A 23,489-nucleotide genomic window follows, 5' to 3' on the forward strand; every position below is an offset into this window, starting at 1 on the left:
TGGAGTACGTTTTCACTGTGGAAACTTTTGAAGAAAAAATTCTGTTCCAAAGTGGAACTGTTCTATCTGACTAGTACTGCAGAAAAAAAAATATGGAGAATTGCGATTTCTAAGATAGTCCGTTCTCCACCAGTTGCTCTTAAAAATCAGATGCAAATCATGTGGAAACTTGGGCCCAAAGAACTGGATAAGTAATATTGAAGAGCATGCATCTTCAGACATGGAAAGGATGATTCAGGGCAAAAAGTGTGATATGAATGAGAAAAGGCAGGTGTCAAAAGAACAAGGGGAGAAGTTAATGATAGATTATGGAATAAAGTTCCTGGAGACCAGTGCAAAATCCAGCTTAAATGTTGAAGAGGTGTTTATTACACTAGCACAAGGTATCATAATGAAGCTCAACAGGAAAATGAACTTAGCTGGCGCGGACACAATGGGCCATAAATTTCTATGATTCTATGATATGGTTATCCCACCCCGGGGTTTAGAAAGCTTGTTTGTACAATAGAGAGAATTCACCAGACCTACTTTTACTTACTGCAAACCACTGGTGAGGTTCCCCTTCCAGAGGTTTGGAAATCTATCCAGGTATCACTTTTCCTCATCTTTCCTTATATATTGACATCTAAAATGTAGCCAGTCACTGGGAGACTGTGCTCCATTATTGCATGCTCAACATAGTGAGCTCCTTCTTTCCATACAGATATTTGACAGGGCAGTGATTATTGCAGTGACAATTATTGCTTCTAACAGGTTTCTACCGGAGATTATCTGGTTTCCCATATCAAATGGGCCAATCCAGCGACAGCACTTATCGTCGGGGTAATTGTCACAGAGCTCCCCCAACCCCTATCATTGATTTAATTTCCTCATCTAGAGCTGCAGATAATGATTCCATGGCTTTACTTATTCTATCTTGGGTGCTCCAAACCCCACCCAGCAATTCCTCTGTACAATTTATGTCCCTATCTTGACATATCAATCACCATATTTACAGTAAAATTAACAGAGGAAATATTTCTACCAGATTTAACTTTACACAAAATTTTAATTAAAAAAAAATCCAATTGCAGCTTTAGACTCTATACAGTGGCATCAAAGCAACTTGCACAATGATGGATTGTTTGCATTTAAATGTTAACTATCAATGGAGTGTATTTACTTTCTACCCACTCTAGGTAGCTTAATTAGATGTATCAAAACTCCATCCCCGTTCCCCAGTTGTGAGCGAAGCCACAACCTTCTCGCAGTTGAGATCTTTACAACTGACTACTTGCTGTAGACATCATTCAATACACACAGTTGGTGTACAATTCAATAGATTCTGGCAGCCCTCTGATACGTCACTGAAGTAACTATTCCTTGTGTGTGAGCCTCAACATACTCATTCAAGGGGTGTTACAGCCAAGTCTGACATCCACATCTGCATACAGGTTATTGGATAATGGTCAGGAGTGGATTTTTATTTTCCCTTCCCTATTATGAAAGTATAAGTAAGACATAGTACTGACAAAATTAATGGGACTAAGTGGCGACAAGGAACTTAGTACAATCATTATCACTAAAGAAGTAGTATTCGGTAAAATAATGGGACTAAAGGCGGACAAGACCCCTGGACCTCATGGCTTGCATGCTAGAGTCTTAAAAGAAGTGGCTGCAGAGATAGTGGATGCATTAGTTGTAATCTACCAAAATTCCCTGGATTTGGGTAGTTCCCAGTAGATTGAAAAACCGCAAATGTAACGCCCCTATTTAAAAAAAAAGGAGACAGAAAGAAAGCGGGAAACTATAGACCAGTTAGCCTAACATCTGTCATTGGGGAAATGCTGGAGTCCATTATTAAGGAAGCAGTAGCAGGACATTGGGAAAAGCATGATTCAATCAAGTAAAGTCAGCATGGTTTTATGAAAGGGAAATCATGTTTGATAAATTTGCTGGAGTTCTTTGAGGATGTAACGAGCAGGGTGGATAAGAAGGAACCAGTGGATGTGGTGTATTTGGATTTCCAGAAGGCATTCGATAAGGTGCCACATAAAAGGTTACTGCACAAGATAAAAGTTCACAGGGTTGTGGGTAATATGCTAGCATGGATAGAGGATCGGCTAACTAACAGAAGACAGAGAGTCGGGATAAATGGGTCATTTTCTGGTTGCCAAACAGTGACTAGTGGGGTGCTGCAGGGTTCGGTGCTGGGGCCAATCTATATTAATGACTTCGAAGAAGGGACCGAGTGTAATGTAGCCAAGTTTGCTAATGATTCAAAAATGGGTGGAAAAGCAAATTGTGAGGAGAACATAAGAAATCTGCAAAGGGATATAGACAGGCTAAGTGAGTGGCAAAAATTTGGCAGATGGAATATAATGTGGGAAAATGTGAGGTTATCCACTTTGGCAGAAAAAATAGAAAAGCAAATTATAATTTAAATGGAAAAAAATTGTAAAGTGCAGAGGTTCCGGAGGTCCTTGTGCATGAAACACAAAAAGCTAGTGTTATGTATATGGACTTGTATTTACTCTGTACAGCCACCAGAGGGCTCATCCCCTGGAGTCCCAAGGGATCCCATAATCCCTTGGGAGCACAGGTATTTAAGGAGGCTTCACAGGTTGGAGAGGCACTCTGGAGACCTGCAATAAAAGACTACGGTCACACTTTACTTTGAGCTCACAGTGTTCAGTCTGACTGTTTCTCCATACACAACAACTGGCGATGAGATACAAATAGCGAACCCAAAGATGCAGAGAACAGTGGACATCCTAGAGAAATTCTTGGAGGGTGATGATTGGGAAACTTTTGTGGAGCGACTCGACCAATACTTCATGGCCAACGAGCTAGATGGGGAAGAGAACGCTGCAAAACGAAGGGCGATCCTCCTCACCATCTGTGGGGCACCAACGTATGGCCTCATGAAGAATCTGCTCATTCCAGCGAAACCCACGGAGAAATTGTACGACGATTTGTGCACACTGGTCCGAGAGCATTTGAACCTGAAGGAAAGTATTCTGTTGGCGAGGTACCGGTTCTATACCTACAAAAGGCTGAAGGTCAGGAAATGGCGAGTTATGTCGCCGAGCTAAGACACCTTACAGGACATTGCGAATTTGAAGGACATTTGGAGCATATGCTCAGAGACTTTTTCGTACTTGGCATTGGCCACAAAACCATACTTCGCAAACTGTTGACTGTAGAGATCCCAACCTTGAGTAAGGCCATAGCGATAGCCCAGGCGTTCATTGCCACCAGTGACAATACGAAGCAAATCTCTCAGCACGCAAGTGCTGCTACAAATACTGTGAACAAAGTGATGTTGTTTTCGAATCGTAAAGTACAGAGCAGGTCACACATACCTGCAGCTGCACGTCCGCAGATGACTGAGTCCACCATCAAGGGTGATGAATGCAAGGCCATTAACACCTTGTTGGTGCTGTGGGGGTGATCATCGTTTCCATTCATGCCGATTCAAAGAGTACATTTGCAAGGGCTGTGGAACAATGGGACACCTCCAACGAGTGTGCAGGCGAGCTGCAAAGCCTGTTAAACCTGCAAACTACCATGTTGCAGAGGAGGACAGATCCATGAAAGATCACGACAAACCAGCGCCTTAGATAGAGGAGGCAGAGGTACATGGGGTGCACACATTCACCACGAATTGTCCCCCGATAATGCTGAATGTTGAACTAAATGGACTCCCGATGTCAATGGAGCTGGACACGGGTGCGAGCCAGTCCATCATGGGCAAAAAGACTTTCGAAAGGTTGTGGTGCAACAAGGCCTCAAGGTCAGTCTTAACTCCAGTTCACTCGAAACTAAGAACTTACACGAAACAACTGATTCCTGTAATCGGCAGTGCTACTGTAAAGGTCTCCTACGATGGACCGGTGCACAAGCTACCACTCTGGATGGTCCCACGCTGCTTGGCAGGAGCAGGTTGGGAAAGATATGCTGGAACTGGGACGACGGCCGAGCGCTATCGCCCACTGACGACACTTCATGTGCCCAGGTCTTAAACAAATTTCCTTCGCTGTTCGAACCAGGCATCGAGAAATTCCAAGGAGCAAAAGTGCAGATCCACCTAATTCCGGGGGCGCGACCCATCCATCACAAGGCGAGAACAGTACCGTACATGATGAGAGAAAGGGTAGAGATCGAGCTCGATCGGCTGCAACGAGAGGGCATCATTTCACCGATCGAGTTCAGCGAGTGGGTCAGTCCTATTGTCCCAGTCCTCAAGGGAGATGGCACCGTCAGAATCTGTGGTGATTACAGAGTAACTATCAATCGTTTCTCCCTGTAGGACCAATACCCACTACCAAAGACAGATGACCTCTTTGCAATGCTGGCGGGAGGAAAGACGTTCACGAAGCTGGATTTGACTTCGGCCTACATGACGCAGGAACTGGAGGAATCATTGAAGGCCTTCACCTGCATCAACACGTACAAAGGTCTTTTTGTTTATAACAGATGCCCGTTTGGAATCCGATCTGCAGCGGCGATATTCCAGAGAAACATGGAAAGTTTACTGAAGTCGGTCCCGCACACCGTGGTCTTCCAGGACAACATCTTGGTCATAGGTCGGAACACATTCGAGCATCTGCAAAACCTGGAGGAGGTTGTTAGCCGACTCAACCGCGTGGCGCTCAGGTTAAAATGCTCGAAGTGCATTTTCCTGCCGCCTGAAGTAGAGTTCCTGGTAAGGTGGATTGCGTCGGATGGCATCAGGCCCACCAACGCGAAGAGAGGCAATCGAGAATGCACCCAAGGCTACACAACGTGATTGGTGGGGTGCCGCTGGGCTCAGTGCTGGGACCCAGCTCTTTACAATATACATTAATGACTTGGATGAGGGACTTGAGTGTAATATCTCCAAGTTTGCAGATGACACTAAACTGGGTGGCGGTGTGAGCTGTGAGGAGGACACTAAAAGGCTGCAGGGTGACTTGGACAGGTTAGTTGAGTGGGCAAATGCATGGCTGTATAATGTGGATAAATGTGATGTTATCCACTTTGGTGGCAAAAACACGAAGGCAGAATATTATCTGAATGGCGGCAGATTAGGAAAAAGGGAGGTGCAATGAGACCTGGGTGTCATGGTACATCAGTCATTGAAAGTTGGCATGCGGGTACAGCAGGCGGTGAAGAAGGCAAATGGTATGTTGGCCTTCATAGCTAGGGGATTTGAGTATAGGAGCAGGGAGGTCTTACTGCAGTTGTACAGGGCCTTAGTGAGTCCTCACCTGGAATATTGTGTTCAGCTTTGGTCTCCTAATCTGAGGAAGGACATTCTTGCTATTGAGGGAATGCAGCGAAGGTTCACCAGACTGATTCCCGGGATGGCAGGACTGACATAAGAGGAGAGACTGGATCGACTGGGCCTGTATTCACTGGAGTTTAGAAGGATGAGAGGGGATCTCATAGAAACATATAAAATTCTGACTGGACTGGACAGGTTAGATGCAGGAAGAATGTTCCCGATGTTGGGGAAGTCCAGAACGAAGGGACATAGTCCAAGGATAAGGGGTAAGCCATTTAGGACTGAGAGGAGGAGAAACTTCTTCACTTGTTAACCTGTGGAATTCCCTACCGCAGAGAGTTGTTGATGCCAGTTCATTGGATATATTCAAGAGATAGTTAGATATGGCCCTTACGGCTAAAGGGATCAAAGGGTATGGAGAGAAAGCAGGAAAAGGATACTGAGTGAATGATCAGCCATGATTTTATTGAATGGTGGTGCAGACTCGAAGGGCTGAATGGCCTACTCCTGCACCTATTTTCTATGTTTCTATGTGACAGAGCTGCAGTCGTTTCTGGGACTCTTGAACTACTTTGGTAACTTCTTACCGGGTCTCAGCACACTGCTAGAACCACTACATGTCTTACTACGAAAAGGGGGCGAATGGGTTTGGGGCAAAAGCCAAGAAAATGCCTTTGTAAAAGCGAGAGAATTGTTATGCTCAAACAAATTGCTTGTGTTGTATGATCCATTTAAGCATTTGGTACTAGCATGTGATGCGTCGTCATATGGCGTCGGGCTAATTATTTCATGAAACTGCAACCGGTTGCTTATGCATCCATGAGTCTGTCGAAGGCCGAGAGAGCCTACAGCATGATTGAAAAAGAAGCGTTAGCGTGTGTCTATGGGGTAAAGAAAATGCATCAATACCTGTTTGGGCTAAAATTCGAATTGTATACTGACCATAAGCCACTTATATCCCTGTTTTCCGAGAGTAAAGGGATTAATACCAACGCATCGGCCCGCATCCAGAGATGGGCGCTAACATCCGCATACAACTATGCCATCCGCCACAGGCCAGGCACAGAAAACTGCGCCAATTCTCTCAGTAGGCTGCCATTGCCCACCACGGGGGTGGAAATGGCACAGCCCGCATATCTAGCCATGGTTATGGAAGCATTTGAGAGTGAGCAATCACCTGTCACTGCCCGGCAGATCAAAACCTGGACAAGTTAGAACCCCTTATTATCTCTAGTCAAAAGCTGTGTGCTTCACGGGAGCTGGTCCAGTGTCCTAGTGGAAATGCAGGAAGAGATAAAGCCGTTCATTGGACGCTGTTCAGAGAAGGTTCATTAGGTTAATTCCGGAGATGAGGGGGTTGACATATGAAGATAGGTATGAGTAGGTTGGGCCTATACTCATTGGAGTTCAGAAGAATGAGAGGTGATCTTATCGAAACATACAAGATAAAGAGGGGGTTCGACAAGGTGGATGCAGAAAGGATATTTCCACTCATAGGGGAAACTAAAACTAGAGGGCATTGTCTCAGAATAAAGGACTGCCCATTTAAAACTGAGATGAGGAGGAATTTCTTCTCCCAGAGGTTTGTAAATCTGTGGATTTCTCTGCCCCAAAGAGGCTGGGTCATTGAATATATTTAAGGCGGAGATAGACAGATTTTTGAGCGATAAGGGAATAAAGAGTTATGGGGAGCGGGCAGGGAAGTGGAGCTGAGTCCATGACCAGATCAGCCATGTTCTTATTAAATTGTGGAGCAGGTTCAAGGGGCCAAATGGCCTACTCCTGCTCCTATTTCTTATGTTCTGAAATCCTCTGGATCTGATGACCTGCATTTAAGGGTTTTAAAAGAAATAGCTGCAGAGATAGTGGATGCACTGGTATTAATCTTCCAGAATTCCCTAGATTTTAGAACAGTTCTCAAGCATTGGAAGGTAGCAAACATAACCCCGCTATTTAATAAAGGAGGAAGAGAAAAAAACAGGGAACTATAGGCCAGTTAGCCTGACATCAGTAGTAGGCAAAATGCTAGACTCTATTATTAGGGACGTGGTAATAGGACACTTAGAAAATCATAATATGATTAGGCAAAGTCAACATGATTTTATGAAAGGGAAATAGTGTTTGACAAATCTGTTATAGAGTTTTTTGAAGATTTAACTGGTAGGAATGGTTAAGAGGGAACCAATGGATGTAGTGTATTTGGATTTTCAAAGAGCATTTGATAAGGTGCCCCACAAGAGGTTATTACACAAAATTAGGACTCATGGGATTGAGGATAATGTATTAGCATGGATTGCGGATTGGATAATGGATAGAAAACAGAGTAGGAATAAACAGGACTTTTTCAGTTTGACAGGCTGTAACTAACGGGGTTCCGCAAGGATCAGTGCTTGGGCCTCAGCTATTTACAATCTATATTGGTATAGAGGAGAAATGTATTTACCCAGAGGGCGGTGGGGGTCTGGAACTCACTGCCTGAAAGGGTGGCAGAGGCAGAAAGCCTCACCACATTTTAAAAATACTTGGGTGTGCACTTGAAGTGCCGTAATCTACAGGGCTACGGACCAAGGGCTGAAAAGTGGGATTAGGCTGGATAGCTCTTGGTCGGCTGGCACGGACACGACGGCCCAAAATAGCCACCTTCCGTGCTGTAAATTTCTATGATTCTTTGATATTAATTGTTATGTATACAACCCTATGTAACCAGCATTAAACCGCCACCAGAGGGTGTATCTGTTGGAGTCCCAAGGGATCCCAGCATCCCTTGGGAGCACTGTATATAAGCAGGCCTCCCATGCTGTACCAACACTCTGGAATTAGATTAAAGAGACTAAGGTCACACTTACTCATGTCTACAGTACTCAATCACATTACTTTATTCTGGACATAACATCTGGCGACGAGATAATGAACCATCACGCGAAAATGCAGAGAACTGTTGGTATCCTAGTGAAATGCTCAGAAGGGGATGATTGGGAGGCCTTCGTGGAGTGACTTGACCAATATTCAACCAACGAGCTGGAAGGGAGTGTGAACACTGCCAAACAAAGGGCGATCCTCCTCACCATCTGTGGGGCAACAACCTACAGCCTCATGAAGAATCTTCTTGCTCCGGTGAAACCAACAAGCAAATCGTATGAAGAACTGTGTACGCTGGTCCGGGAGCACCTAAATCCGAAGGAGAATGTTCTGATGGCAAGGTACCGATTTTATACATGTCAACGGTCTGAAGGCCAGGAAGTGGCGAGCTATGTCGCCGAACTAAGGCGCCTTGCAGGATGTTGCGAATTTGATGGATTCCTGGAGCAAATGCTAAGAGACTTTTTTGTGCTTGGCATTGGCCTTGACGTTATCCTTTGCAAACTATTGACTGTTGAAACACCGAACCTGAGCAAAACCATAACGATAGCCCAGGCATTTATGTCCACCAGCGATAACACCAAACAAATTTCTCAGCATAAAGATGTTTCGGCAAGTACTGTACACAAAGTAACGTCGTTTTCAGGCAGGAATGCATATGGCAGAACGTACACGCCTGCAGCTGTACGACCTCAGATGACTCAGAGTCCGCAATCAAGCGTTAATGCGAGGCAGTTAACACTTTGTTGGTGCTGCGGAGGTGATCATCGAGCCCATCAATGCCACTTCAAACACTATGCGTGCAAAGGCTGTGGAACAATGGGACACCTCCAGCAAATGTGCAGACAAGCTGCAACCCTGCAAACCACCACGTTGCAGAGGAAGACCGATCCATGGCAGATCAAACTGAACTAGAGACTCAAACCGAGGAGGCAGAAGTGTACGGGGTATACACCTTCACCACGAAATGTCCACCGATCATGCTAAAAGTTGAACTGAATGGAATTCTAGCATCCATGGAATTGGACACAGGTGCGAGTCAGTCCATTGAGCAAAAACGCCTTCGACAGGCTGTGGTGTAACAAGGCACAAAGGCCCAAGCTGAGCCCTATTCATACCAAGCTGAGAACGTACACTAAAGAGCTGATCCCTGTAATTGGCAGTGCAGTAGTAAAAGTCTCCTATGATGGAGCAGTGCACGAACTACCACTAAGGATAGTACCAGGAGATGGCCCCACACTGTTCGGCAGAAGCTGGCTGGGAAAAATCCGTTGGAACTGGGATGACATCCGAGCGCTTTCGTCCATCGACGACGCCTCATGTACCCAGGTTCTGAGCAAGTTTCCGTCGTTGTTTCAGCCAGGCCTCGGAGGTTTCTCGGGGGCGAAGGTGCAGATCCACTTGATTCCCGGTACACGACCCAACCACCACAAGGCACGGGCGGTGCCATATATGATGCGAGAGAAAGTGGAGCTCGAGCTAGACAGACTGCAACGAGAGGCCATCATCGCGCCGGTGGAGTTCAACGAGTGGGCCAGTCCAATTGTTCCGGTTCTCAAGGGCGATGGCACAGTCAGAATTTGTAGGGACTATAAAGTAACGATTTTCGCTGCAGGACCAGTACCCGCTACCCAAGGCAGATGACCTATTTGCGACGCTGGCAGGAGGAAAGATGTTCACCAAGTTGGACCTGACCTTGACCTACATAACGCAGGATCTGGCGGAATCTTCGAAAGGCCTCACCTGGATCAACATGCACAAACGTCTGTTCATCTACAATAGATGCTTGTTTGGGATTCGATCGGCCGCGGCTATTTTTCAAAGGAACATGGAGAGTCTGCTAAAGTCGGTTCCGCGCACCGTGGTTTTCCAGGACGACATATTGATCACAGGTCGGGACATCATCGAACACTTGCAAAACCTGGAAGAGGTTCTAAGTCAGTTAGATCGTGTGGGACTCAGGTTGAAATGCTCGAAGTGTGTTTTCCTGGCGCCAGAGATCGAGTTTTTAGGGAGAAGAGTCGCGGCAGACGGCAACAGACCCACCGACTCCAAGACGGAGGCCATCAAGAAAGCAGCGAGACCACAGATTGTGACGGAGCTGCAGTCGTTCCTGGGACTCCTCAATTATTTTGGTAATTTCCTACCCGGCTTAAGCACCTTGCTAGAACCTCTACACGTGTTGCTACGCAAGGGAGATGACTTAGGTATGGGGGAAATCACAAGAGACAGCTTTTGAGAAAGCCCAAAATCTGTTATGTTCCAACAAACTGCTTCTCCTGTATGATTCTTGTAAAAGTTTAGTGCTAGCTTGCGATGCGTCTTCGTACGGGGTCGGGTCTGTGTTACAACAAGCAAACAAATCGGGAACATTGCAACCGGTCGCTTATGCATCCAGGAGCTTGTCCAAGGCTGAAAGGGCCTACAGGATAATTGAAAAAAAAACTCTGGCATGCGTTTACGGGGTTAAAAAAATGCATTAATATCTGTTTGGGCTTAAGTTCAAGTTAGAAACTGACCATAAGCTGCTCATATTGCTATTCTCAGAGAGCAAAGGTATCAATACCAATGCCTCTGCTCGCATCCAAAGATGGGCGCCCACGATGTCTGCATCTAACTATGTAATTCGCCACAGGCCAGGTACAGAGAACTGCGCTGACGCCCTTAGTCGGCTACCATTGCCCACCACCGAGATGGAAATGGCACAGCCTGCAGACTTGCTTTTGGTGCTGGATGCATTTGAAAACGAAAAGTCACCCGTTACGGCCTGCCAGATCAGGACCTGGACTAGCCAGGATCCTTTACTGTCCCTTGTAAAAAAAAACTGTGTCCTCCATGGGAGCTGGTCCAGCATCCCAGTGGAGATGCATGAAGAGATCAAGCCGTTCCATCGGTGTAAAGACGAAATGTCCATACAAGCTGGGTAATCGCGTGGTTTTGCCCAAGAAAGGCAGGGAAACGTTCATATTCGACCTGCACAGTACCCACCCAGGCATAGTAATGATGAAAGCTGTAGCCAGATCCCATGTGTGGTGGCTCGGCATCGACTCAGATTTGGCGTCGTGCGTGCGCCAATGCAACACTTGCTCTGAACTGAGCGAGGCACCACTAAGTTTGTGGTCATGGCCCTCCAAACTGTGGTCTAGGATCCACGTTGACTTCGCTGGCCCGTTTCTAGGCAAAATGTTCTTGGTTGTTGTGGATGCTTATTCAAAGTGGATTGAGTGTCTAATAATGTCTGTAAGCACGTCCACTGCCACCATCGAAAACCTACGAGCCATGTTTGCCATGCACAGCCTGCTTGATGTCCTTGTCAGCGACAACGGGCCGTGCTTCACCTGCGCTGAATTCAAGGAATTCATGACCTGCAATGGGATCAAGCACGTCACATCTGCCCCGTTCAAGCCTGCATCTAACTGCAAGGCAGAACGGGCAGTCCAAACCATCAAGCAAAGCTTGAAACGCGTGTCGGAAGGCTCCCTGCAGTCCCGCCTGTCCCGAGTCCTGTTCAGCTACCGCACCAGACCTTACTCGCTCACCGGGGTTCCCCCAGCCGAGCTGCTCATGAAAAGGGTGCTCAAAACAAGGCTCTCTCGTCCACCCTGATCTCCATGATCACGTCGAGGGCAGGCGGCATCAACAAAGCATGTACCATGATCGTGCAAATTTGTCACGCGATATTGAAGTTAATGACCCTGTATTTGTACTCAACTATGAACATGGTCCCAAACGGCTTGCGGGTACTGTCATAGCCAAAGAAGGGAGTAGGGTGTTTCAGGTCATACTCGCAAATGGACTAACTTGCAGAAAGCATTTGAACCAAACCAAACTGCGATTCGCAGGCAGCCACGAGCAACCTGAAGAGGACACCACCAACTTCAACCCTCCGACATACACACCAGTTGCAACCGGACATCACTGTTGACCACGAAGCTGAACTCATCATCCCCAGCAGCCCAGCAAGGCCAGCTGCGCAGCAGCCCAGTGAAGAACCAACCAACTCACCTGCGCCTGCATTGTACCGAGACGATCGACTAGGGAGCAAAAAGCCCCAGATCGTCTCACCCTGCAAATAAGTGTACAATTGACTTTGGGAGGGAGTGATGTTATGTATGCAACCCTATGTAACCAGCATTCTACCGCCACTAGAGGGCGTATTTGTTGGAGTCCCAAGGGATCCCAGCATCCCTTGGGAGCACTGTATATAAGCAGGCCTCCCATGCTGTACCAACACTCTGGAGTTAGATTAAAGATACTAAGGTCACACTTACTCACGTCTACAGTACTCAATCACATTACTTTATTCTGGACATAACATTACACTCAGTCCCTTCATCAAAGTCATTAATGTATCCAGGTTTGCTGATGACACGAAGTGGGAAAGTAAGCTGTGAGGAGGATGCAGAGAAATATAAGCAAGAATATGGCAAATAGAATACAACGTGGAGAAGTGTGAAGTTATCTACTTTGGTAGGAAAAACAAAGAAGTAGAATATTTTTTGAATGGTAAGAGACTGGGAAATGTTTACCTTCAGATGGACCTCTGTGTCCTTGTACATGAATCACAGAAAATTAACATGCAGGTACAGCAAGCAGTTAGGAAAGCAAATGGTATGTTAGCTTTTGTTACAAAGGGATTAGAGTATAAGAGTAAAGAAGTATTACTACAATTATACAAGGCATTGGTGAGGCCACACCTGGAGTACTGTGTACAGTTCGGGTCTCCTAACCTAAGGAAAGACATACTTGCCTTAGAGGGAGTGAACAAAGTTTCATTAGACTGGTTTCTGGGATGAGGGGATAGCCCTATGAGGAGAGATTGAGTAGGAGAGGCCTATATTCCCTAGAGTTTAGAAGAATGAGAGGTGATCTAATTGAAACATATAAGATTCTTAAGGGGCTTGACAGGGTTAATGCTGAGAAAATGTTTCCCCTGGCTGGAGAATCTAGAACACGGGGTCACAGTCTCAGAATAAGGGATAGGCAATTTAGGACTATGAGGAGAAATTTCTTCACTCAAAGGGTTGTGAATCTTTGGAATTCTCTACCCCAGAGAGCTGTGGATGCTCAGTCATTGAGTATTATCCAAGACCGAGGTCGATTAATTTTGGGGAATTAAGGGAAGTGGGTATAGTGCAAGAAGTTGAGGTAGAAGCTCAGCCATGAACTTGTTGAATGGCTCGGAGGGCCAAATGGCCCACCCCAGCTCCTCTTTCTTATGTTCTTTTGAAAACTCTGTTCCCCTCTACCCTCATCTCCACCCGGTTAAAATTAGTTAAATCAACGCAAAACAGAATCAAACCTGGAACCGTACCAATTTTTTTCTTCTTCAGTGCCATGCAACATGGTTTATTACCAATTAAACCATTAGGGAAGCCACACATATAGTAACATCTTATTAACATAAATATCCAGTTTTGTTATACTTGTGCTTTCAAAATAATAAAAATGGGATCATTAAACCACAGAAGATTTTTTAAGTTCTTGATTTGCTCTTAATAAAATCTCATTTTTGTTAATACAGGTAAACAAATCATCAGTTTTCGTAATGAATTTCAAATCACTTGCTTGGCATTCAATCCTGTGAACCAAAATGTCTTCTTGAGTGGAGGGTTCAGCTCAACAGTGAAAGCATGGGATACAAGAAGTTGCAAGGTACAGTAATATTTCACGACTTACACACATTTTTTGACCTGAAGCAATTTAAAGCTGCCAGGATGGAGTGAGATTTAATATACCATCAGGTTTTAATTATTGCTTTAAACTCGGTTATCTGCCTAGGTCCACAATTTTCAGATTTGGGGTACAAAATTATATATTTTTAATAACTCCGCATAGTTATTTTTCAATCACATTTTCAATAGTAGTTTGAGTAGAGAGATGAATTAAGGCAAATACATTTATATTATATATCTGCCAAATGCCACTATTTAAAAGTTAAATGCCATGTGGTTTGAACTTGAGGCACTTCAGGGAAGTAGGTAAATGGCACATTTAAATATTTATTTGTAACTGTTATTTTGGCAAGATTCAATATAGGACTCCTCATTTAAAGGGAATGTTACCTTGGGAAGTGGGAGAATAGTACTTTCAATGTAAAGTATGTCCCCTTCCAGGAATGTTTAAATGGGTTCTCTAAATATACCCTGACCGGTAGAATTCATGCTTGCACAAGTCCACACACACCAGTTTTTACAAGTGGTAGCAAACTTGTATGAAGACATTTTAATGTAAGTTGAATTTAATAAATAGTACAAGTTACTTTGCATCTTTTTTCTATATTTAATATCATACTGGTTGAGCGTCTAAAATCCGGAGTTCCAAAATTCGGAATGTTCCGGAATCCGGACACCGAGCCGATCCGTGGTGGGATCATCTGGAAACCGGAAAATGTTCCGAAATCCAAACTCCTCCCGCCTCGCCCGCCCCGACCTCGCCCTGGTCCTCAGTGGCCCGACTTCGCCCATCCCGACTTCACCGTGACTTCGCCCGCCCCAGCTCTCGGTGACCCGACCTCGCACCGGCACTCGATGGTCCGACCTCCGGCCCAACTGCATCGCGACTTCGCCCGCCCCAGCCCTTGGCAGCCCGACCTCGCCCCGGCCCCGGCTCCCCCCTTCTCCCCCCTTCTCCTCCCGACCCGGCTCCCCCACTTCTCCCCCCTTAGAGCCCACCGACCTCGACCCAGGCAAAGACGTTCCAAAATCTGGAAATACCAAGAATCCAGAACGGCCTCGGTCCTGAGGTTTCCAAATTTCGGACGCTCAACCTGTATATTATTAGAATGCTAATTTTCCACCATCAATTTTCCACCGAGTACAATTCAGTCTAAAAAGCTTCATCTACTTCCCAGTCCACAATTTGATGGCCAGTTCATGTCCTGCCTTCGTAAAACTGCTTCTTCTAACAAAGGTGGAACGGTTGATTGTCTGAGAGAACCTGGCATTCACTTGCATAATCACACTAGCTGGACCTTAATGGAGTAATGCCTCTTGAATCTTGTAAGAGGCACTCCTGTCTGTGGGAGCACATGTGCCTACATGGGTCCCTTCTATCACACCTTGCACCTTGGGCAAACCAGCAAGTAGTAAGAGTCAAGGACATGAGCTTGCTGCTTCCTGGCATACATTCAGAAGACAAATGTATCAATTTGCCCTGACAAACAAAGGCATCCATGACCTAGTGTCTGCAACAATACACAGCTTATACAAGCTATGTCCCTAGTGGTTCCCTGAAAGCCTTCAGTGGTGTAAAAATCAAGGTGGAACTATGGTGGAACCTCAGTACTGGGGTTGCAGGTCCTCTCTCAGCCTGTGACAAGACTTTTTACTAACTTTGTTATTAAACGGAAGTCTCCAGAAGCATAGCCCCTCACTATGGTCCAGCAGTGTTGACCTCAATCTATAAAATTTCTCAACTCTGTTACCTCTGAGCTGGTGCACTCCTCCTCTGGTGCTGCCTCACTAACTGTACATTCTGCACAGCTTCCTGCCAATTCCTCCTCCTAGGCCAGATTTCACATGTAAAGAGAGATTGTAAACAGTAGCCCCATCATGTAGCTTTGACACAGTTGTACTTATTACAGGGGCAGCACGGGCCAGCCCACACTGCGATATGTGTGCACACTAGTTCAATGCAGCAGAGCTGGTCTCCAGTTGTCTTGGTTAATGCTTGCCACTGGACCAAGACCTAGCTCTGTCAAGCCCGTTTGGTGGCTGGGGTGCAATGGCCATCAAACGTTAAAAAAAATCCATGCACAGGCATCTTCCATACCAGGATGTAGTTTGGGATCTAGAATATGATTGAACCACCTGTGAACTCATCCATTTTCAGCGTGGAAGCAAGTCATCCTTGTTTCAAGGGACTGCCTATGATGATGATGATGACTTATTACAGCCAAAGCATATAAGAGATACAATCCCTTTAATGGCTAGAACATGAACAAAGTATTATTAGTAACTAAAGTTCCTTTACCTTAAAATTCTTGCAAACCCAAGCCTCCAAGTACTTTTTTTTTGGTAGCACCTTCTTTTTACCTGGGTAACTTACAAACAACCTGTGACCATCATACGATCAGGAAATTTTGTCTCATGTCTGTGACATCATAAATACAATATAACCCTTAATTTACATTCGAGCTCCTGCTGTTGGCAGTGATGTGGGTCTCTAAAATAGTGTTGCAGGAGCTTTGTGGTAGCGCAGTTGGAGTGGAGACATGGTGTCATGGGGCTCCACCTATTTTTCTGGTGCTCTGCATCTCCAGTTCAGTCACTTCTGCGGCTCTATACCCAGGAAAATCAGCCACTATAAGTCAGCAAACTTGCTACTAGTGCATTCTCTGGCACATATCAGGACATTGCACGCCCCCCCAGCCCATGATTTTGTGTTCATTAATTTTAAGAAGCCGGAAATGTACTTTTAAAGTTAAGACAGTCTCATTTAAAATGTAATTTTTGTTCATTTGTAAATGAAAACATATTTATACTGCTCCCATTATGTATATATAGATACCATGCATTTAAAAAATTCTGATCACTCTTTGCAAAGAAAATTTATTTTATCAGCACTGTCCTTGTGTCTGGGCTGAGAAGAAATGGATGTTTTTGATATGGCCTGTAAATTGTATTCACTATTTTATTCCAGGTAGTGAATGAATACAATGCTGGAATACAGCAAACACTCTCTATTCTTTTTCTTCCGGGTGGGAAAGAATTTCTTACCAGCACAGATGCTGTCAGCAGAGACTCAGCAGATCGTACAATCATTGCCTGGGATTTCCAGACTTCCGCAAAAATATCCAATCAGATATTCCACGTAAGCTCAAAAGATGTATGTTTTCAGTTAAGTATTGAGAGCAGTTGAATCAATCAGCTCAGTCACACTATACAGGTACTTGGAGTTCATGAAGGGTTATGCACTGCAACTGAGCTATTGCTTTTAATTGTCTATTTAGTTGTAACAACTGCTGGTTGTACTGCAGCAAAATGTTCTCAATTGAATCTGTCTTTTAATGAGATCTGAAATACACTATTACAGTTACCTTTTCCAGTACTGCATAGGAAACCACAGGTTGTAGCAAGTTAACAAGATAATGGCTCAAATTTTTCTGCCAAAATAACGATGAGTTTAATACGCACACCATTATTAATGTGTAAATCGTCCAACAATTTGTGGCGAGGAAAAGCTACGCGGTGAATTGAGAATTGCCACACGTTGCTGGACGGTTTGATCTGCTCCATTGTTAGCCTCACAAAAACAGCAGCTCGGCCTCAACCTCCCTGTGAGTTTAACATTAATTACCAATTAAATTCACTACTGAAAGTTAGGGTTTCTCCGTCGTTCCTCTGTTTCTTTCTCAATCCTTAACTCTCATTGGTTAAGGAGATAGACTGCTGGTCCTGTCATTCAGCAAGGTCCCAGATGCCCTGTTGTCCACACCTTAATCAGCTCACACTTCCAGCAACTTGCAGGGCGAAACATTTTCGAGCTGAAGGGTGAGGGAAAAAGTCTAATTAACGGGGCACGCCGTGAGATGCCCACTCTCCAACAAAATCTGGGCCAGTATTTATTCATGCATCAAATCATGCCAAAGTTTGGCAACCACTGAAAGTAATTCATCCATTCTAGCTTCATGCATTGTGAAAGGATAATTATACTTTTGAAGTATTTAATAATAGAAACTGACAGAAGATTATTTTTCCAGAATGCAATCCAACATAACAAGTGCAGATTATAAAAGCTGAAAAGTACTCTTTTGAAGCCAGAAAGTTTAATTGTTAGGAATAAGATAAATGGTGTGCTATTGTCTAGGAATCAAAATACATTTTTACTGACATTTACAATCTAGATTGAGCTCATTGTCAGAATGGTAAGAGGCCAGTGAGAATGTTTGACAGTGATATTTATTGCATACCAAAGAAATTCTGCCAGCCTATTTCTCCGAAAACAGCTAGATTACAGTCCCTGAACAAAATGGCCATTGTAGTCTTTATTTATTTCATTGCTGAAACCATTTGAGGCATCACTATTGTGGATTTGCACAGAATTTAATTGAGATTTTCTAACCCCTTTCTCCCCCATAGGAAAGATACACTATCCCGTGCATGGCTGTTCATCCCAAAGAATCTGTCTTCATTGCTCAAACCAATGGCAACTATATGGTGCTATTTTCTACCCAGCGACCATACAGGATGAACAAAAGGAAACGATACGAAGGACATAAGGTATTTTTTAATAAATTGTTTTAATATTGGAGAAGAAGTATTGAACAGAAACCATCGTTCTGTTCAGCAATGCCTCTCTTTCTGACTTGGCAATAAAATCCAACAAGAGCACCATTAGTGAGTTATCCCGATGACGTAACCAGCTAAGATGTAACAGCTACATAGCATAGAAATTGTTCACAAAACAGCTTTTCCAACTGGCAGATCTTCAAATTAATATTTTGCACTTTACTGTGAATATAATTTCACAGCCTAACAGGTAGCTTCATATGAGCATAAGTGCCAGTTTGACCTCATTCAGATTTTTTCACTTATTTTGTTAAAGTTAGATTTTTTTTCCATTATTCTTGTTAGGATGCATGTGTACAATGCATATTAACATATTCACCAGTACTGCTCTGAAATTATTTGCTGGATATGACTCCCTCTGATTTTCCGTCTGTCATTCGGAGGAAGCAGTGGCCTGGGCAGGAGGGGGAGAGATGTTCAGGATGTTCAAACATCCCCTGAAATTTCTGCATTTTTTTTTATTGGACCACTCCTTTTAAAAGAATGTGCCTCAGATCATTTGCTAGAACACAGAAAACAACGGTTGTTCTTCCAGAGCTTATTCGGTACTGCAATTTGAGCCGTGAAAACTGATTAGTTGTTCTTGTGTTTCTAAATGTTCACTGGGATGTAGCAGTGAATAGTAATGATGTTATTGATAGACTTTGTGCTTTAGAATTTTTCCTCAAACAAGATTTTTTTTTCTTTTCATTTGTTTTATTTGAATTGTTAGACTAATGGAATTAATAATATTTCTATTTGAACTTTATTGTGACATTCCTATTTGAAAAATAGACCTTTTGAAGTAGGTTTCTTTGGTCTTGCAAAACTCATATCCAAACACCAACCCAATTTTTTTTTAAATTCTGCTTACGACACTCTGGGGATGTGCATCGTCTCCACTTGATGCCTCCCCTCAGTGGCAGACATTAGACAAAATTAGTCTGCGGGAAATCATTAGTGCAACCCATATCCCACCACTTGTGTGACATAATAGGTTCAGGGTCCATGACACTGGCAGCCAACTCATACTTTTTGTTCAGAGCATGTACGCGAAAAGGGACTACGTGCACTATATATACTCACACATAAGACAAGAAATATAGATTACTGGGGTTGAAAATAGGAGGGTCACCTTATATGCAAGTCTCTGTCTGCTCTTAATGTCTACGATCTCACTTTCTGCTACTGGTGTGTGTGTCTCTCTTTATTTTCTTTATTACAGGGTATATACTTTGCATTTTCTCTGGTGTGGTTAGAACTTGTTAACCATAATACTTTTCAGCATAGTTGAAGTGATATTTAGACACTAAATAGTTACATTATTAACGATCTGTGTTAACAGTTTGACTTTTAAAACCTAACATTGTAAAACAAGCTTGACCTTGGTGTGTATTGCTACAACTATTTTGAATGAAACAATTAATTCAAGTACCCCCTGAATAAAGGGGGGGAGGGTGGGGGCACACCAAACACTTTCAAACAAGGCCCCCTTGTTTTGTTTTTTTTTGGTTTTTTTTTAGGGCACTGAAAACACAAATTATACAAGTGCCCCCTGGCTAAAAGGGCGGGGGGGGGTGGGGGGGTGGGCACTAAAACCGGCACAATAAACAAATTAAACTTTAGACATTTAAAATCAAATTAAAATTTTATTGATTCTGTTTTACTCCCGTCAGGCACATCAAGAGACCAGCAGACATTGGGCCAAACATGAATAAAATCAACTGGGGGAAGGGGACAGCTGCACATAGTATCTGTTTTTTCTATTTGTAATGGGAATGGCTGTAGTTCATTTTAATGCATTATTTTATTTGTTAGATTTAAACAGATCTGCTCAAGTCAGCGCCACATATATTAACAGTTTTTATCAGATGCTGTAAATACCTACACAAAAGCGAAATACAGCGGGTGCTAGAATCTGGAATAAAAACAGAAAATGCTGGAAATCTCAGCGGGTCAGACAACATCTGTGGAGAGAAAGCAGAATTAACATTTCGTCAGAACTGCAAAGTGTTCGGAAAGAACTAATTCTTAACGAGCACTGAAAGGGAGAGGGGAAGAAAGAACAAAAGGGAAGGTCTGTGATAGGTTGGAAGACAGGAGAGATTAGAGAAACAAAAGGGATGATGGCCCAAATTCATATGGTAATGTCAGGAGTTAGAAAAACATTAGTCAAGATATGGTGTGAATGGTGGGATAATGTCCAGCTGCCATTAGAAACAAGGAAAAAAAAAAAGAAAGAAAGAAACAGGCTCTCGGGTGCAGGTGGGGGGGGGGGGGGGGATTGTGGAAAGGGCAGCGGCTACGCTCTGAAATTGTTGAACTCAATGTTGAGTCCAGAAGGCTGTGAAGTGCCTAAACGAAAGAAGAGGTGCTGTTCCTCGAGCTTGCATTGAGCTTCATTGGAACAGTGGAGGAGACTGAGGACGGAGAGGTCAGAGTGGGAATAGAGTGGAGAATTAAAGTGACAGGCAACTGGAAGCTCACGGTCACACTTACGGACTGAACGGAGGTGCTCCGTAAAGCGGTCACCCAATCTACGTTTGGTCTCCTTAATGTACAGGAGACCACATCGTGAGCAGCAAATACAGTATACTAAATTGAAAGAAGTACAAGTAAATCGCCGTTTCACCTGGATGGTGTATTTGGGGCCCTGGGAAGGGAGGAGGTAAAAGGGCAGGTGTTGCATCTCCTGCGCTTGCACAGAAAGGTGCCGTGGGAAGGGGAAGGGGTCCTGGGAGTGACTGCGGAATGGACCAGGGTGTTGCGGAGGGAGCGGTCCCTTCAGAACGCTGAGTGGGGAGGGGAAGATGTGATTGGTGGTGGGATCATGCTGGAGGTGGCGGAAAAGGCTGGTGGGGTAAAAGGTGAGGATAAGGAGAACCCTGTCATGGTTCTGAGAGGGAGGGGAAGGGGTAAGATCAGAGGTGCGGGAAATAGAACGGACACGGTCGAGGGCCATGGTAACCATGGCGGAGGGAATCCTCGGTTGAGGAAAAGGAAGACATGTCAGAGGCACTAGTGTGAAAGGTGGCGTCGTCAGAGCAGATGCGACAGAGACGGAGAAACTGGGAGACTGGAATGGAGTCCTTGCAGGTTGCGAGGTGGGAGGAAGTGTAGTCCAGGTAGCTGTGGGAGTCAGGGGGCTTATAGTTGATACTGGTCGAAAGCCTATCCCCAGAGATGGAGACGGAGAAGTCAAGGAAGGGAAGGGAAGAGTCGGAGATGGACCATGTGAAGGTGATGGCAGGGTGGAAATTGGGTGCAAAGTGAATGAAATTTTCAAGTTCAGGATGAGAGCATGAAACGGCTCCGATACAGTCATCAATGTACCGGAAAAAGAGGTGAGGGAGGGGACCCGAGTAGGATTGGAACAAAGAATATTCCACATATCCCACGAAAAGGCAGGCATAGCTAGGACCTATGCGGGTTCCCATAGCAACACCTTAATTTGGAGGAAGTGAGTGGAGTTAAAGGAGAAGTTGTTCAATGTGAGAACAGGTTAAGCCAGGCAGACGAGGGCGGTGGTGGATGGGAACTGGTTGGGCCTGTGCTCGAAGAAGAAACGGACGCCTTCAGGCTATCCTGGTGGGGGATGGAAGTGTAGAGGGATTGGACATCCATGGTGAAAAGGAGACGGTTGGGACTGGGAAACTGGAAACTGTTAAAGTGACGGAGGGCATCACTTTAGGTCTATCATCTCTGATTATTTGAGTTAACTCTTAGGCAGTGCTAATGGAATAATTTGTTTTGGTGGAGCCAGTATTTCTGGACCACCTGAAGAAATATTATTGAGCACTTAAGTGTCCTATATCAGCTTAACTTAATCATCATTAATTTGAACTGGTTGCTTTCAAGATCAATTAATTCAAAATTGGTTTTCAGCCAATTAGAGACCGGGGCTAGAATTTTCTAACAATCCGCCAGCGCCCGATTGCCGCCCAAAAGACCGTTAAGATTCCCAAGATTATCGCCGGCGAAAACTTGCCCCTCCCCCCCCAAAAAAATCCGCCCAGCGAAATAAATGGGCGTTGCACCCCGATTCTCGGCGAAAAAGTGGAATTTAGGGTCAATTGGGCGGTTCCTAAAGAAAATGGACAATAAATAATAAAATCATTAAAAATTTACCTCGAGGCTGCGGGTTGAGCCTAGGAGCAGAAAAGCACTAAAAATAATTTTTTCAAAAAATAGAACATAAAAAATCATTGAACATTCTCCAGGCTTTTTTAACCTAAATCACCACAACAGAATTTTAAAATAATAAGTAAAAAAACAACTACTAACCTTTTTTTTGCAGAACTGCTCACCTACCACCCAGCTCCGCTGAGTCTCGTGGGCGTTTTTTTTCATACTTGCCTATAGGTCACCGCTGAGCCAAATATCGCGATCTGAGGACCGTGCACACCGGCAGTCCCCTCCCCAGCGGTACCTCGAAACCACCGGCATAACTCAGATGGGCAATTTCTCGCTCACCTGGTTATCGCCCACAATGGACAATGCCGCCCAGAAACCGGGCGATAAGCCAGTGGAAATTCTAGCCCCAAACGGCAAAGATACAACTCCCAGCTCAGAAGTAGTGGCACAGTAGAAAAGTAAAATAAGAATGAAATAGGATAGCATAAAGAAGAAATTATATAGTAGTGGAATTCTTGTCTTGTTGTTCATGGTGAGTCAGAGGATACATTGTTTTAAAATCTGGGCCCACCGAGAGCTCCAGCAACAAACATTCTTCCTGCTCCTTTCTAGTTTTATTAATGGTCTCCGATTTCTGTATTCTACTTGTGGTATCTATATTTTATCTCTGTCCTTGTTTCTATAGTTTCTGTAGTATTTTTTCTTTCTAGATGCCTGTGTTTATTTCCTCTCTCTCTCTCTCACACACACACACACACACACACACACACACACACACATTCTGTCCTGTTCACTTTCTAATTGCTGTGTTATCCCCTCCCCCCCCTTCTCCCATTCATTTCCCTCCCTTGCTACAGTTTCTGTAATATTTTCTCTTTCTGTAAATGTTTTTATCCACCTTTCTCTCATTCTCCCTCCTTCACTTTTCTATCTCTATCTATAATATATACATGTGCACTCTTTTGTTCACATTTATA

General features: G+C 44.3%; 1 protein-coding gene across 3 annotated transcripts in view; it reads left to right on the forward strand.

Annotated features, from left to right (window-relative positions):
* wdr25 (WD repeat domain 25) overlaps positions 1 to 23,489 on the forward strand; it is a 148,517-nt gene that overhangs the window by 86,107 nt on the left and 38,921 nt on the right. For all 3 annotated transcript variants that reach the window (XM_070879376.1, XM_070879375.1, XM_070879374.1), the window contains exons 4-6: positions 13,632 to 13,762; positions 16,751 to 16,921; positions 18,190 to 18,330. In XM_070879376.1, the coding sequence (XP_070735477.1) occupies positions 13,632 to 13,762; positions 16,751 to 16,921; positions 18,190 to 18,330 (443 nt within the window). The remainder of the gene's footprint in view (positions 1 to 13,631; positions 13,763 to 16,750; positions 16,922 to 18,189; positions 18,331 to 23,489) is intronic.

The sequence above is a fragment of the Pristiophorus japonicus genome, chromosome 4 (assembly GCF_044704955.1).
Source record: "Pristiophorus japonicus isolate sPriJap1 chromosome 4, sPriJap1.hap1, whole genome shotgun sequence".
Taxonomy (NCBI): Eukaryota; Metazoa; Chordata; class Chondrichthyes; family Pristiophoridae; genus Pristiophorus; species Pristiophorus japonicus.